The sequence below is a fragment of the Panthera onca genome, chromosome X (assembly GCF_046562875.1).
Source record: "Panthera onca isolate mPanOnc1 chromosome X, mPanOnc1 haplotype 2, whole genome shotgun sequence".
Taxonomy (NCBI): domain Eukaryota; kingdom Metazoa; phylum Chordata; class Mammalia; order Carnivora; family Felidae; genus Panthera; species Panthera onca.
This window is the reverse complement of record NC_138357.1, coordinates 2,891,252-2,907,956: the sequence shown is the minus strand read 5'-3', so window position 1 is coordinate 2,907,956 and position 16,705 is coordinate 2,891,252. Positions and strand designations below refer to the sequence as shown.

At 44.1% G+C, this 16,705-nt stretch overlaps 2 protein-coding genes across 7 annotated transcripts in view; both read left to right on the top strand.

Moving 5' to 3' along the window:
- Positions 1-14,674, top strand: part of NSDHL (NAD(P) dependent 3-beta-hydroxysteroid dehydrogenase NSDHL) — a 30,337-nt gene extending 15,663 nt beyond the window's left edge. For 5 of the 6 annotated variants that reach the window (XM_081793359.1, XM_081793355.1, XM_081793360.1 and 2 more), the window contains 5 exons: positions 5,670-5,816; positions 9,263-9,391; positions 11,660-11,802; positions 12,929-13,031; positions 14,114-14,674. In XM_081793359.1, the coding sequence (XP_081649485.1) occupies positions 5,670-5,816; positions 9,263-9,391; positions 11,660-11,802; positions 12,929-13,031; positions 14,114-14,446 (855 nt within the window). In that variant the 3' untranslated portion in view covers positions 14,447-14,674. The remainder of the gene's footprint in view (positions 1-5,669; positions 5,817-9,262; positions 9,392-11,659; positions 11,803-12,928; positions 13,032-14,113) is intronic. The other variant, XM_081793357.1, reaches the window with a different exon arrangement.
- Positions 14,675-15,420: 746 nt separating this feature from the next.
- ZNF185 (zinc finger protein 185 with LIM domain) overlaps positions 15,421-16,705 on the top strand; it is a 101,056-nt gene continuing 99,771 nt past the window's right edge. The window contains exon 1 of the mRNA XM_081793693.1: positions 15,421-15,837. The gene's annotated coding sequence lies outside the window, so the exon portion shown is untranslated. The remainder of the gene's footprint in view (positions 15,838-16,705) is intronic.

Sequence of the window (16,705 nt, the reverse complement as noted above, 5' to 3'; positions counted from 1 at the left end):
GTGGACACATAAACTTCTACATCAGGTTATACTTCCTAGGTATAACCCCAGTCCTGGTTAAATCTGATTCTCCCTCCTCCCTTGGGGCCTCTGGGCACTGAACAGGGCCGAAGAAGAAAATACAAGGTTTTTTGCCTTGTTCTTCATGGCCATGGCCTTCAAGCTGGTCCCATGGTACCTCATGGCACCACATACACAGACGTGCCTGTGACCACATCCACGCTCTGCAGGTGCCTTATCTGTGCCAGCTGGAGCCCCTCTCTTCCTACCCAGTGATTCAGCTAGGGATTCTGGCCTTTCTCTCCTGCATCAGCAATTGATCCCTTTCTGCCCAGTCATAGCCATCAGCACACAGACATATTGCAGGCTCACCCATCGTAAGAAAGCAAAACGCCCTGATGGGAGATCCCACTCCAGCCATTGCCCCACTTGTCTCTCTCGTGTCATAGGGGGAGCTCAAAGAACCATTTGCACTTGTCGCCTCTGATTGCTTCATTCCATTGTCTCTTACAAGTACTCCAGCTAGGTTGTCACCAACAGCCCCCTGTCACAGCCATCGGGGGCCTAGAGGAAACCAGATCCAGTGGCCAAGCCTAGGACACCCTACTTGCCCATTTCTCCTCTTGCCATTCTGTCTCATCTCTATAATTTCTTTTTTCTGGTTCTTGTTCTCCTTATCTCTATAGTTTCTAAATGTGGCAGGCTCCAGAGCTTATTGCTTAGATCTCTTTTCTTCTCTGAGCACACTCAGTGTCCACGTGAATCCCCCCTCCCCTGGTTCACCGATGAAATACAGTCTAGGAGCTGATGAGCTCCCAGCTTGATATCTCCAGCCTGTAGCTCTCCTGGACTGTATCTGTCCAGCAGGCAGATATCTCTATTTAGATACATAACAGACATTTTAGACTTGCCATATCCAAAATTCAGCTCCTGGTTCCCTGCTACAGGCCCCCTCTCCCACTACAGCAAGCCTACTAAAGTCCTTTCCATCTCAATAAATGACCCACTCTGTCTTTCCAATTGCTTTGGCCAAACACAATACATTTACCTTTGATTCCTTTCTCTTGTACCCTTCATCACATTCATCATCAGATCTTTTTGACTGCACTCTCCGAATAGATCCCCAATTCACCAACTTCTTATTCCTTCATTTGTTACCATGCTTCTCGAAGCCACCACCCTTTTAATGCATAAATCAAATCTTGATACCCCTCTGTTCAGAAGTCTCCAGTGATCCAGTTATGTTTAGAGCAAACATGTAAGCCCTTATAGTCACCTATGAGGTCCTGCATGATTTGCCCTCACTACCTCTCTGGCCTAACCCTCTCTTGTATTACTCTGCTCATTGCTCTGCTCCAGGCATACTGGTGTCTTTACCACTCCTCAGACTCACCGAATTTCTGCCTCAGGACCTTTGTACTCACTGCTCTTTCTACCAGGAATGCTCTTTGTGAACCACCAACCTTGCTCCCTAAATTTAAGTCTCCGACCAACTTATTATGCTAAGCCACAAGCCACTCTAGATCTCCTTTACTCGGTATTATATTTCTGTATAACACTTGATACTAGCTGATATACTCTGTATCTACTTGTTTATCTGCCCACCATCCCTGGAGAAAGGAAGTTCCATGAAGGCAGGGATATTGTCTCTCTTGATCAATGCTGTGTACTCTCAAAGGAGATGAGACTCCTTAGCAAACTTCAGCTTCCTTCCAAACTGCCCTCTCAAGTCTCTACTACTCCTGTGATATGGTTGCTAGTCTTTTATTTACAAAGTTTTTTTTAAACACAAACTTAAAGCAAGACCCGCCAGCATGGTGTATTCTCCAGCTACACTCAGCTACTCAGGCACCAGCAGGGAGAAGGAGAGAGTTGCATTTAACCAGGGCTGCAGTTTGCCAGACCTACTTGATAAAGACAGACATAAGCAAGATCAAGATTGCAATGATGGATCAAGAAGTCCAAGCTAAAGAGGATGTGAAGAGGGTGAAGGGGTTTAAAATGGGTTTGAAAGTCACTACTTAGGTTTTGTGCCATATTCTTGAATTCGTTCATCAGTACTTCTTCTCTCCCATTTCTTTCTAGGTTCCTTCCTCTTCCTGAAATGTTTCCTTTAGCATCCTTCAGTGAATATTTGGGCAGAAAACTTTCTATGGCCCTTGTATGCTTGAAAATGTTGTTATGTCACCCTTTCTCATAAGTGCTTATTTGCTGGGGGTGGAGTTGTAGGTTCATAACTATTCCTTCCAACACTCAATCTGATCATTCCTTTGGGGGTCAGCTGGGTTTTCCTCTCATGCCTTTTAGGATTTTCTTTTTTATCCTGTATACTCTATGGAAAACATGTCTAGGTCTGACTTTTCGTTTTGTATTTAAATCCTACTCAACACCTAGTGGGCCGTTGGACTCTGAGGATGGAATTCCGTCCTCATTTCTGGAAAATTCTTCAAATACTGACTCTACTTCCATTCTCTTTTCTTTCTGGAAACCTTACCAGACATACATGGAGGGAAGGTGGGAGTCCTTAATTATATTCTACATGTCTGTTAGTTTCTCCTTCATGTGTTCTTTCAAGTTCTGTCTTTGTAATATTTCATAGATTTCCTCTGTATCATATCCACTCACAGACAGTCTTGTTTCACCTATATCCCCACCCCACCCTCAGATTGTTTTGAAGCCAATCCTAAACACCATTATCATTTTTATTCCTGTAAGTATTTCAGTATTTGTCACTAAAAGATAAGGAGCCTTTTTAAAAACACAGTTCCATAACTACATCTAAAACATGGTGACAATTCCTTAAGTTCCAGCCTGTGTTTAAATACCCCTAAATGTCTCATAAGTGCTTTTAAACAGATTTCTTTCCAAGTGACGAACCAAGAAGATTTCTTTCCAAATAACGAACCAAGAAGATTTCTTTCCAAATAATGAACCAAGAAGGTTAAGATACTGAAGTTGATTGAGCTAGTTAAGTCTCTTATAAAAGTTCCCCTTCACATTTCATTTGTTGAATAACTGATATTTATTTAGAACTGTATTTATTGTCCTGTAGCATTTCCCATGGACTGGATTTTGCAGATTGCATTCCCATGGTTTTGTTTGACATGTCCCTCTGTTCTCTAGGGTTTCTAAACTGGTAGGTCTGGGACTGCACTGTCCAGTAAAGCAGATGTAGTACAGAAAAAGGGAATATACATAATTCATTAATAATTCTTATCTGGATTACATATTGAAATGATAGTATTTTGGATATATTAAATAAAATACATTATAATTATTTTCATCCATTTATTTTTACTTTTTTGATGTGAGTACTACAAAGTTTAAAGTCAGATCTCTGCCTTATATTTCTAGTGGACTAAGAGCTGGATCTGATTCTGGTTCAGTTTTTTCCTTTGGGGCACCAATAGCAATATGTACATCTAGTGCTCAGATTTTGATTTCTGTATGCTATTGCCCATAAAAGGACCAGGGTTCCTTGGGAATATAGCCTATTCAGGACTCTGAGCAGGGGTAATACAGTGAGCCTGAGACATTTTCTTAGGACAAAATTAAGAAAGTGCTCAAAACCTAATAAGAATATGTCAAAAGGACATAGGAACCTGGGGTGCCTGTGTGGTTCTTTCAGTGAAGTGTCCGACTCTTGACTTCGGCTCAGGTCATAATCTCACAGTTTTTGTGAGTTTGAGCCCTATGCCAGGCTCTGCTCTGGCAGGTTTGGAGCCTGCTCAGGATTCTCTCTCTCTGCCTCTCTTTGCCCATCCCATGTGCCCTCCCCACCATCTCTCTCTCTCTCTCTCTCTCTCTCTCGATATATGTGTGTATGTGTATATATATATATATATATCTTTCAATAAATAAATAAATAAATAAACTTTAAAAATTTTAAAAAAGAAGGACATGAACCAACTTGAAGAGCTTCCACTGGCCAAATTTGGGACATTTAAACCTCACAAAAGGTAATAGTAGTGAATAGTAATGCATTGAATAAAATAAGAATCCATGTGTCCCTGAAAATGATAAAAAGAAAAATTAGGGGGCACCTGGGTGGCTTAGTCAGTTATGCTTCCAACTCTTGATTTTAGCTGAGATCACGATCTCACAGCTCGTGGGCTCGAGCCCTGTGTCGGGCTCTAGGCTGACAGCATGGAGCCTGCTTGGGATTCTCTCTCTCCCTCTTTCTCTCTGCCCCTCCCCTACTTGCTTCTCTCAAAATAAATAAATAAACTTTAAAAAAAAGAAAAACTAGTATAGAGGAGGGGGAACATCTACATTACAGAGGAATGCCAACTAATAAAAGTAAAACAAATGCTAGAATTAGGATTTTTACCATTTTGCAATAATGTGTTAATAAGTGTTCCAGGCAAGAATCATCACTGAATGTTCGAGATTGAAAGAGACAGAAGAGATATGAGGACTAAATACAATATGATCCATGATTGGATCCTGGATCCAAATATAAAAATGCCTTTAAAGGACATTACTGGGACAATGGGAGAAATTTGGATATAGACTAATTATTGGATAAGAGTGTCCCATCCTGTTACATTTATTGTGTGTGATCATTAGTGGTATTTAGGAGGATGTCTTTATTCTTAGAATATACCTAATGAAGAGTTTAGAGGCAAAGTGGCACAGTGTCTCAACTTACTCTTAAGTGGTTTCAAAAAAAAAAAAAAAGATCTTGTGTGTGTGTACCTACAAAGAAAATTATGGCAAAATATTAATAATCAGTGGATCTAGGCACATAAACTCATGATTGTCTTTGTTTTAGTGATGTTCGTCTGTTGATCATTCCTAGATCTTATTGCTTAATGAAGGTTTTGTAAAATGGCGACATGCCATCATTCTCTCTTTCTTTCTTAATTCAATTCTTTGCACCTTATGCAGATTAAATGTTTGACTGTTTGTTTCCTTTATTAGTTTGTAGAAGGAATTCTTATTCTTACTGGTGATCAAATTGCCCCTTCTTTGGCCAGTGAGAGCCTCTTCAAGTTGACTCTTGAGTCCTTTTAACAGGACCCCAGGAGTCTTGACTAGCTAGCTTCCTTACTTTCTGGCTCAACAAGGTGTTCCTGACTCGTCTTATCTATTTCCTGCCCCAGATCTATAATCAGCCCTTGCTCTCAGGAGCTCTGGTTCCTTTTAGCAGTAAATTAAGCATACCTGTTTTTATTTCCTTTCAGCTCTTGCTGTTCCATATCTATTTTCACAGAAGGGACTACTCCTATGTATTGGCTGTTTGCACTGCCTTTCATGTTGTGGGACTTTTTCATATTATTCATAATTTGTATCTATGAGCTGGTTTTCCCAGGAGTTTTACCATCAGGTGCCCTGAATTGTCACACACATGCATACATACCCCCCATGGTACACAGAGGCACAGATATTGCCTTTGTCTGGACCCCACAGGCTTCTTTCTCATGCCCTAAACCAGTTTTCCCTGGGGACCAGTCAATGGGGAGGGGCGATTGAAAGGACAACATGGTTTCTATCCTATGTACTTCTGTATTATTTGAATCTTTTACAATGAGATGTATTTCCATGTTAATTAGACTTATGAAAGGGCAAGACACCTACATGCCATAGATTGGAGAGTGGGAATGTGAGGAGGCTGTTTACTTGTCTAAAGCAGGAATAATTTCTTTGGTCTCTGTTTGCTTTTCTAGGATCTCTACCCAGCTCTGAAAGGTGTAAGCACGGTTTTCCACTGTGCATCACCCCCACCATCCAGTAACAACAAGGAACTCTTTTATAGAGTGAATTACATTGGCACCAAGAATGTCATTGAAACTTGCAAAGAGGCTGGGGTTCAGGTAAGGGGAAAGCTGGAGTGAGTGCTATCAGGAGCATGTCGTGGCCCCTTCTAAGTGTGTGGGAGCCAGGGTTCTTCTTGCTCTCTTCCTGGGTCTAGCCAGGCTTGCTTCCTAAAATATTGTGAAGATCCTAGAATCAACCCTAGGAGCTGCTGGGCCAATTTGAGCTATAATATTCTAACTGCATCTCAGTAGACCATCTGAGGATGCTAAGGCTTATCAGTCTCTGGTTAAAGAGCTGTAAAATGTCTATTGCTTATATTTTTTATTATGATGTCATAAAATTTACCATTTTATCCATTTTTTAATTTACAGTTCAGTGGCATCAAGTACATTCACATTGCTCTGCAAACATCCCCACAACCCATCTCTACTTTCATCTTCCCAAACTGAAACTCTATCCCCATTAAACAATAGCACCCCTCCCCCTCCTATCCAAGCCCTTGGCACCCACCATCCTACATTCTGTTTCCATGAATCTAGAGACCGCATAGAAGTGGACTTTATATCTAGCTTCTTTCACTCAGCATAAGGTCTTCTAGGTTCATCCATATTGTAGCCTGTATCAGAATGTCTTTTTTTTTTTTTTAACCACTGAATAACATTCCGTTGTGTGGAGAGGCCACATTTTGTCTAGCCATTCATTCATCAGTGGACACCTGTTGCTTACATGTTTGACTATTGTGAATCATGCTGCTAGAGGTGTAGGTGTATAAATATCTGCTCCAGTCTCTGCTTTCAGTTCTTTTGGGTAAATACCCAGAAGTGGAATTCCTGGATCATACCCTAATTCTATGTTTAACCTTTTAAGGAACTGCCATACTATTTTCCAGACCTTGCTTACATTTTCAAAGAAAAATTAGCTGTTTACTTTTTACCAATAGAAACCTGTTATAATTCAGATCTGAGGGCATATGAATTTCCACCCTGTCATAGCTTGCTGCTTTGTTATAAATCCTGGTTCTCAGGATCATCACCCTTAATGGGCCACCCAGCATCATCAACTGACCCAGCAAGAACAAGTGGGTGCCTGGTGGCTCAGTCGGTTGAGCATCCGACTCTTGATTTAGGCTCAGGTCATGATCTCACGGTTCATGGGATCAAGACCCATGTCAGGCTCTGCACTGATAGCATGAAGCCTGCTTGGGAATCTCTCTCTCCCTCCTTTGTACCTCCCCAGCTCATGTACACAATCACTCCTGCTCTCTCTCTCTCTCTCTCTATCTCTCTCAAAATAAATAAACAAACACCAATAAATTAAAAAAAAAAAAAAAACATTAAAAGAAAAGAACAAGTGGATAAGGAGCTCTTCAGAGGTCAGTGCCTGGAAAGGTTGGATCATAGTAATAGTGACCCCTTATACTTTGCAAATGATAAGACATTTTGCCCTGTAGTTGTCACCTGATTTGCTTCTCAGTAGGTAACCAGGAGCTACTAATGTCTCTTAATAGGTGAGGAACCAGATTTGGAAGGCTAAATGATATCTCTTTGCCAGTAATGAAAGAGGTGGGATTAAAATCACCCTCTGATGCCAAATCCCAGACTCCTTAGTCTATACCATGCTTGAGCTCTGTGAATTTCACTGCTGCTGTTTTTTTTTTTAATGGACTAAACAAATAAGAATAATATAGTACTCATATAATCATCACAGAGTATAAGTAACACTACTGGTGAAGTTGAAGCCCTGTGTGTTTCCATCCTCAATGCCATTGCTGTCCTTCCCCACCCATGGAGAATGACTGTCCTGAACTTGGGTTTATCATTGCTCTTTGCTCCGTGTGCAGCCAATATAAGTTATCAGTTTGCATGTTAAAAACTTTATAGAAATGATATAGTGAATATATCTTCCTGCAACTTGCTTTTTCTCCCAACATGTTTTTTGAGATTTTTCCATCTCAATATATGTATGTGGAGTATATTCACTGAAGTGGCAGAATAGCTTAGTGGGCTGCAGTGCAGAAAATGGCTTTTCATATTATATTTAGGAAACATTTCCTAACACTGGAATCAAGAGACTGTTTAATGTGGGTTTTCTCCCCAAAGGTTTAAAGTGTTATTTTGCACATTCAAATCTTTAACCCACCAACAGTTTAAGTTTGTATGTGGTCTGAGGTAGCGATTGAATTTTTGTTGTTCAGCATCATTTATCATGTGACCCATCCCTTACCTGCTCTTCAGTGCCCCCTCCAGCACATCTCAGATGTAGGTGCCTTCCACGGGTCTCTTCCCAGCTCTTTCCTCTGCTTCATTGGCTTCCGCCTGTGCCCATGCTACTGTGCTCTGCCTTCAGTAAGCAAGGCTTAAGGCCAATCTCAGTATGTGCTAGAACAACTCACCCCCTAGCCATGTTCTTCAGAATTTGCGTGGCTGTCCTTAGCCCTTTGCTCATCCATGTAAATTTTAGAATCAACTTCTCGAGTTCCTTGATAAAGGCTGTTGGAGTTGTTATTGTCATTGCATCAAATTTAAAGGTAATTTGGGAGAGAATCGATACCTTTCCAATACTCAGTCTTTGTATCCATAAATACATGATAACATCTCTATCTCTCTCTTTAATGCCTTTTAATAGAGTTTTATCCTTTACTTTAGAAAGATTTTGTACATCTTTTGTTAAACTTATCCCTGTGTTCTTAATTTTGGGTTATTAAAATAATATCTTTCATATTATATTTTTAATTGCTAATGACAAACACAATTTTTGTATATTGATTTTGGACTCCCCAACTCTGCTGAACTGTAACTATAATATTTTCTGTATGTTTATAATGTTTTCTGTGTAGACATTTCCAACATCTGTGAATGGTGATAGTTTTGTTTCCTCTTTTCAAATTACTCCTTATTGTTTGTCTTAACCCACTACACTTACTAGGACTTCCAGTACAATGTTGAATAAAAGCGGTAAAGATACGATTCGAGCTATTGGTGTTCAGTTTTGGACGTGCTGCCTTTAACCAGAGGGCTGGAAGCTGGGACCCTTGTAAGAAAGCATTTCCTTTCTAATAGCACTTCTCAAGTGGGTATGGTGCACATGCGCTTGTGTACCTGTGCTGACATGCCAGGGTTGGTACCAGAAGCACCAGGCATCTTTTTCAGACAGACATCTCCCTCTAAGTTTGGGGGCTATCCTTCTCCCTTGAGGAATCATTCCCACAGTGAGATACCTGTTCCACCTCTCAGTAGTGATAGAGAAAAAAACGTGAAATCCACTGTTTTAAATGCTATAGAATGTATCTCGAATCCACGTAGCTAACAAAAGATGCTGATCTTTGAATTATTTTAAAAATACCTGAATAGCAAAGCATTGCAGTAAATAATTTGTGCGGTGCCTTGCCTGTGAGGGTTGTGAACATGTTGTTTGATTCTCTTTCATGCATGACCATCAGATTGTTTAAATAACGATCATTTCTTACTTTTATTTTTTTTAACCTTCCTTTCTCCTCTGCCAGAAACTCATTTTAACCAGCAGTGCTAGTGTCGTCTTTGAGGGTGTCAACATCAAGAATGGAACCGAAGACCTCCCTTATGCCATGAAACCCATTGACTATTACACGGAGACAAAAATCTTACAGGAGAGAGTATGTACCTGAGAACTCATTGAGTGACAAGCGAGTTCCATGAACATCTGTACGGTTTAGATTTTTAAGAAAAATATTTATGAAGTTAGTGTTCTCAGGCCTGAATACCTAACTTGGGAAGTAAAATTCATGGATGAAATTCGATTTAAAAAATAATAACAATAGCTTAATGTGAGTGTTTTACAGGAACTTTCTCATTTAAACTTCACAGTGACCCTATAAGGTGGATATTATTATCATCACCAGGTTACAGATGAGGACAGTTGATGCACAGAGATTCACTTTCTTCCTGAGACTCTGCAACTAGTGGGTGGCTAACCCCATGCACTCAACCTTTACGCTATGCAAGGTTACTCAGTTGCCATAGAAATCAGAGGCAATTTATGATAATTCCAAGCATTCAAGCAGAACTTGGGCTTGACACACAAGTGTTTTCATTTGAACACACCTTCCTAGTGGCACTCTTACCCCCTTCCCATATTCTTAAGCAATGAAAGGATCTTGCTTTATTTTAAGGAAAAGTACGATGCAAGGCACTGGTTTCCACTTGGCAAACTAGCTTCGCCCAGGAGCGCCTGGTTTTAGCAGCAGTCCGAGTTGAGTAACAGGGCCAGTAAGCCTTTGGACTCCAGGGCTACAGGGACCCTGACAGCAGCTAGCTCCAGGACTAATGTCCAAGGAGAATATTACCCTAAGGACATACTTAACTTGAAGGCCATAGATGCTCATTGAGCACAGACAGCTTGCCTTAGCAGGGGAAGCTGTGACCTTACCTCTCCCAGGTGTTTGAAGCATATCATACCCACTGAGGTTGCATTTCACAGCCAGCAAACTAGAGCTTAGTGCTGGCTTGGCATGCATCCCACTGTGCTGTCTGAGAGCCAGCTGCCTCCCATCTGTTTGGTATTACTCGAACTCAAAAAGTTCCTGAATAACTCATCTGCAGGGAGACACAAGGGCCTCCCCAATCTAGGGGGTGGAAGCCTGGCTTTTTGTAAGCTGCAGTCCTGTCTCCAGCTTCTGCCACCCTCTCCTTGGAGCATGGAGAGCCTCACAGAGCTCCCACCTGATAGGACTTGAACCAAGAAGCACTCTCGTCTAAGGCACTGGGACTCCCCCTGTCTACTGTAAGTGGCAGCCATGCCTCAGACCATCGGTGCCTCACTTGCGTTGACTTTTGGCTGCTCAATTAGAAGTAAGCAAAGCCTATAAATGCCTGCAACATTGACCTTCCTGGAGCCCCATGGCAGCCCCTGTTGGCACACATCTCGCTGTTGATTTTCAGACCTCTCAACTGATGATAAACTCAGTCAACTCAAAGTCAGCCTAAACTCACTGGGAGGAAAACATGTGCAAGAATTTTGCCACCATAGAGTAGAAATCCTAGGTGAGGTGGTACAATAAGTACACATACCAGGCACATACCGAAACAGTTGACGTGGGTCACCTCATTTGGTCAGTGCACAGCCCCATCCGGGTAGGAGCTGTCATGGTCCACATTTTTACGAATAACATAGCAAATCATTCGGGATGTTTTGTCACTTTTGAAGCAAAACCTGTTTCTCTGTACTTCAAGTCCTTAAGTTCTAGTTTGTCCACTAAGCCACGCGAAACATATCTTTTCTGACAGTGGATGACAGAAATAACGGCTGCCACTTCTTGAGTGCTTACTAGGTACTAGGCACTGCTCTAGACTTTACCTGTGTTGGATCATCTCTTTAGCTACCCAGTAACTGCACTGTTTCTCCCAGACCCATTACCTTCTCAGTCCCTTCTTCCTGGCCCACTTGGGTTCATCAGAGACCCTTCCCGGGAGGTGGTTCTTAGAACTGACCAGAGCGGCCTGTGACTGGTGGAAACAAGCACGTGGAGCTTAAGGCAGGAGGCTAAAGGCTAACTTGCTAACTAGAACCCTCAGATTTTTTCCACAAACTGCGGCCAAGGCTCATCTTCCCCTGGCTGCAGTTGTGCATTTTAGGCCTTTCTCTTTAATCATACTGTGGTTGTTGTTGTTGTTGTTGTTTAAGTAGGCTCCACACCCAACATAGGGCTTTAATTCACAACCCTGAGTCGCATGTTCCATTGACTGAGCCAGTCAGGTGACCTTGATCATACTGGTTTTGACCCAGCTACCTCTCCTGTGTTTTCAAATTTGGGTGGCATGGGTGGATGGAATAGAGCAGTAGCTTCAAATTATACCAGAGCAGAGGCCAGCCTCCATGTCTCCTGTGAGTCTTGCTACTGACCTGCCCTTTCTGCTCTTTACAGGCAGTCCTGGATGCCAATGATCCTGAGAGGAATTTCTTAACCATAGCCATCCGCCCTCATGGCATTTTTGGCCCAAAGGACCCCCAGTTGGTCCCCACCCTCATTGAGGCAGCCAAGAAAGGCAAGATGAAGTTTGTGATTGGGTAAGTTGGCCCACAATTGGTCTTCTTCATGACCCCTTGACAAGTATCAGTCAAGTTTGTGTAGCTCTCTTCTAATGTGGCCTTTTCTGCCACCCTCTCTGTTTGTCTCCTGGGGCTGCCACAAGTGACCACAAACTGAGGGCCTTAAAACAACAGAGATTAATTCTCTCCCAGTTCTGGAGGCTAGAAGTCCGAAATCAAGGCATTGGCAGGGTTGGTCCTTCTGGAAACTGAGGGAGAATCTCTTCCAGGCCTTTCTCCCAGCTTCTGGTGGTGGCCAGCAGTCTTTGGTGTTACTTAGCTTATAACAAGTCACTCTAATCTCTGCCTCCACATTCACATGAGCATCTTTTCTGTGTGTCTCTATCCCAATTTCCCTTTTAAAGGGATGCCAGCCACTGGATTTAGAGTCCATCCTACCCCAATATGTCCTCATCTTAACTTGATTACACCTTCAGAGACTCTAATTCCAAATAAGGTCACATCCAAAAGTTCCAGGGAGACATGAATTTGGGGAGGACAGTGTTCAACCTAGTACACTGTCAGGTAGCCTGGGAAGATATTTGTGTCCCTGTTGGGAAATTGAGGAAATAGGCTCAAGGGGGAAAAGAGTGGCACAAGGTCAAGGGCCAGGCCTTCAGCTCTCCTTGCATCTAGGAAGGCAGGTAGAGGTGTTCGCATTCCTCATCAAGGAAAGTGCAGGTGGTAAGACCCTTGCAGGTGGTGACAGAGTGTGGCTGTTTCCCCAGTACACCTGGCTTCCTTCCTTTCTTTTTCTTTCTTTCCTCCTCTTATTCCTGTGTCCTGGCACCTTGCTTCTCTGCCTCTTGCTTTGCTTCCTTGCTGCCCTGTCTTCTTGCTTTGAGGGATTAGAAAGAGATGGTAGAAAAGTGTGAGGCCAAAGTAAGCCATTAGCCCAGAGTGTCCCAGGGGGAGTTGAAGACCCTCTACCCAAATAGAAGCCCAGAGCAGATAATACCGGGGTTGGCCTTGCCAGGATAGGGCAGGCTGGGCACTGGGCTCTCAGACTCATTGCTTGGCCCTTACATATCCCACCTCTGAGGGCCCCAGAAACGTTGGCCCCTGCACATCTCTAACTGTGGAACCATTCCCGGCATGCCCACAGAAATGGGGAGAACCTGGTGGACTTCACCTTCGTGGAGAATGTGGTGCATGGACACATCCTGGCTGCAGAGCACCTCTCCCAAGATGTGGCCATCAGTGGGAAGGTAAGGCTCCTGCTCCTCCTGCCCCGTGTGTGTTTGCCCGTCTTCGGATTGTGTCTCCCCATGATTGGATTTGTTGGCAAATTGCCTTCATGTTCCCGTGTCCTGGCCGATCTGGTCCGAGGTTGATCCCCTATGGTAGGTGGTGGGGTGACATTGCAGTGCCACACAGCTCCAAACAGCCCAAATCCAGGGCCAATGAGCTGGGATTGAATAAACATTCGGGACCTGGTTCTCCATGTTATGTGACCTGGATACACACAGTGGACTTGACTGCTCCCAGCAGGGTCCCACATACATTTGATGGGGTGCTTCCTATTCATCTTTTCTCCTGCTTATTCTGGAAATTTCTCCATTTCTCCCCCATTGCCCACCCATGCTCATGCCTCTCACCACTCCAGAGGGGTGGATATACCTAAATGTCCTGGCATTTGGCACCTGGTGGGCAGGATGGACATGTCAGGGGAGGTGAGCCCTCACGCAGAGAGGGGAGAGCACATTAGGGCCTCCTCAGCCTCTCCTCCCACTCATAGGGCCTCCATTTTCCTGTTTCTCACCACTACCTTTGGAAGTCCCTCTTTGGGCCTCATTTTTCTCCTGGACCTCTGCTGTTTTCCCACTGCTGTAACACTTAGGGTGGCAGGACTAGGGTAAGTGTGTGGCTTTTGGTTTAGACGAAACACATCACATTTGAGAAATGTAATATAACCTGTTTGTTGCATCTGAAGATAACGAGTTTTACCATGAAGAACATTATTATTAAATTAAGTGCAATTAACAAACATACTTTCCTGAATTCAGTCTAAGCTTCACTTAAAAATCCTGGCCCATAGGTAAAACTCCTCACCTTCCCTCTCGACTTTAAGGCTACCTGCCCATAGCTGCAAACCAAAAAAGCCCCTCTGCCGCAGTCTGACATTGGTAGATTGGAGACACTAGGTGGGCAGGCAGGGAGAGCCACTAGCTTCCTAAAATACTGGTCCCAGGCTGAGCCAGCAGCGTGTGGCTGAGCTCCCAAGTTCCAAGTGTGGTCTTCTCACCTCTGCAGCTGGGGAGCATTTTCTAACTTCTTGTTCTCTCTCCAGGCATTTCACATCACCAATGACGAGCCCATCCCTTTCTGGACATTCCTGTCTCGTATCCTGACAGGCCTCAACTATGAGGCCCCCAAGTACCACATCCCGTACTGGGTGGCCTACTACCTGGCTCTTCTGCTGTCCCTCCTGGTGATGGTGATCAGTCCTATCATCTGTGTCCAGCCCACTTTCACACCAATGCGGGTCGCACTGGCCGGCACATTCCACTATTACAGCTGTGAGAGAGCCAAACAGGTCATGGGCTACCGGCCCCTGGTCACCATGGATGACGCCATAGAAAGGACTATACAGGGCTTTCACCACCTGCGGAAGGTCAAGTGAGGCACCCCGGATACTGGGCCCTCTCAGTGCATTCCCCAGCCACTAACTGTCCCCTGTGGATCAATAAACTAACCTCCTTCAAGTGAGTTTCCTCTGAGTTTAGGTCTCCTCCTGCCAGTTAGATGAGACCACACCCAGCTCTTCTGCGACCACAAGGGTAGGGAAAGCAGCAGACATTTCTCCCTTTGTAGGATTGGATTTGAATTTCTTAAAGCAGGCAGCTTCATATTCTGCTGTTTGGTGTTCTCGTTCTTTCCCTCTTCCTCTCTGCCACCCCTCCTGAGTCCTGGGTTACTTATCATTCCAGTGTGCTTGTGCATAATCAAGGAAGCTATAGGGGAAAAACAACCCATTTGCTAATTGATGATGAGAAAGTACATTTTCTTCCATGTGAACTGATACTAGAGGAGAAGCCACAAACTGTTCGAGGAGCCACATAATACAGATATACTAGAAGAAGAGCAGAAGTTATAAACACATGGTGAAACTTCAAATGTACATTTCAAATACACACAGAAGTTAGAGCAAAAACTTAAAAATTTTAAGTAATTGTCACCCCACCACCAGCAATCTCCAGAGGGAAGAGACCACTTGTTGGTCACCTCCATATATGCGTCCAGGTTCTCTCTCAGGTGTAGCTGGTGTGCCTGCCTGCATTGTTTTTTCATAAAATGTTCTTTCATGGACAAATGTCTCTTTAGCAGCAGAGCCCCATTGTCCATTTTATTTTTTATTTTTTTTTTTTTAATTTTTTTTTTCAACGTTTTTTTATTTATTTTTTTTTTGGACAGAGAGAGACAGAGCATGAACGGGGGAGGGGCAGAGAGAGAGGGAGACACAGAATCGGAAACAGGCTCCAGGCTCCGAGCCATCAGCCCAGAGCCTGACGCGGGGCTCGAACTCACGGACCGCGAGATCGTGACCTGGCTGAAGTCGGACGCTTAACCGACTGCGCCACCCAGGCGCCCCCCCATTGTCCATTTTAGTTGCAAGGTGGTAGTGTGCCCCAGCAGCCTGCCATTTCAGCTGTGTAGTTCCTGTTCTAACATGGGACGTGGGGCCACTTGACAGTCTGCCACTGAAGAGGTCAGAGAGAAGTACCTCCTGGATCTGCTTGGAGTTTGGGCAGAAACTCCACGAGATGATGCAGAAAGGGCTGTTTCTCTGCAGCTCACGTTCATAGAACCCTTCGGCCAGTTTCCAAAAGGCAAAGCACATATGTTTCAGTGCTCTCTATTTTCTGGTGATATTCTGCTTACAGAACCTGCTTTCTTCCCAGACTCATTGAAATGTAATGTTAAAGATTTCTGCTTTCTTCTCTGCCTTTGTCCAGGGGTGGAAAGGCAGCAGGAGAGACTGGAGTAAAGTGAAGGTCTTGTACATGCCATGAGGTATGTGTGATAGGAACGTCACCCCCGCCTGGGGGTAGACTGTACGAAGCTGATGGGGCAGGGGAGCACAAGCAGAAATAAGACAAGGTCTTTGCCCCGGAGGCACTTAGAATAGAGGAGCTTGATATATGTTCACAAGCCGGGGTGCCTGGGAGACAAGGTGGTGTAATTTCAGGGGAAGGAGACATGGATTCCAGGCAAGACCATCAAAAAGGCTTCCAACGAGGAGGCGACAGCATTGAGTTGGACCTTGAAGGATGGATAAAGGGTCCATAGGTGTAGACCCCTAGGTGGCATTTCAGGCTGAAAGGCCAGGTTCATAAGCAATGACTTGTCATAAGTTCATCAGCAGTGTGTTGTCTTTCTCAGATTCAGTGAAGTACAGAAGTGACCGGCCTGGCTTGGGGCGGGGGGGGGGGGCGCAGCGTGGAGCAGTGGGAGGTTGGTTTGGTTGAAGAGCTAAGTAGGGCTGAGGATACCAAGCCAAGGGGCCTTAAACTTTGTCCCGTATGCATGGGAAACTGTTCAGGGTTTACACAGTGGAGGGCAAAAATCAAGAAGCTTATATCACCACCCTGTGTGGGGCCTGGGAGATAAATAGGAAGTAACAAAAGGCTGAGCAATGCTGTAGCCATGGAAATAGAAATGAAGCCTTAGTGGGAGCACCTGGAAAGGACTCAGCTTGCTGCCTGATTTCTTAGGCGGAGTGGGAGGGAGGAGGAGGCCACGGCATAGAACTGATGGACTCTGCTTTCAGAGCTGTGAGGAGGAGACTCAGGCCTAGAAGAGGGAGACTGGCAGACCAAAGTGCCCACAGCTTTGTCCTCCCAGCTTTCTTGGGAAAATGCTACCAGCTGCCCCTACAAAA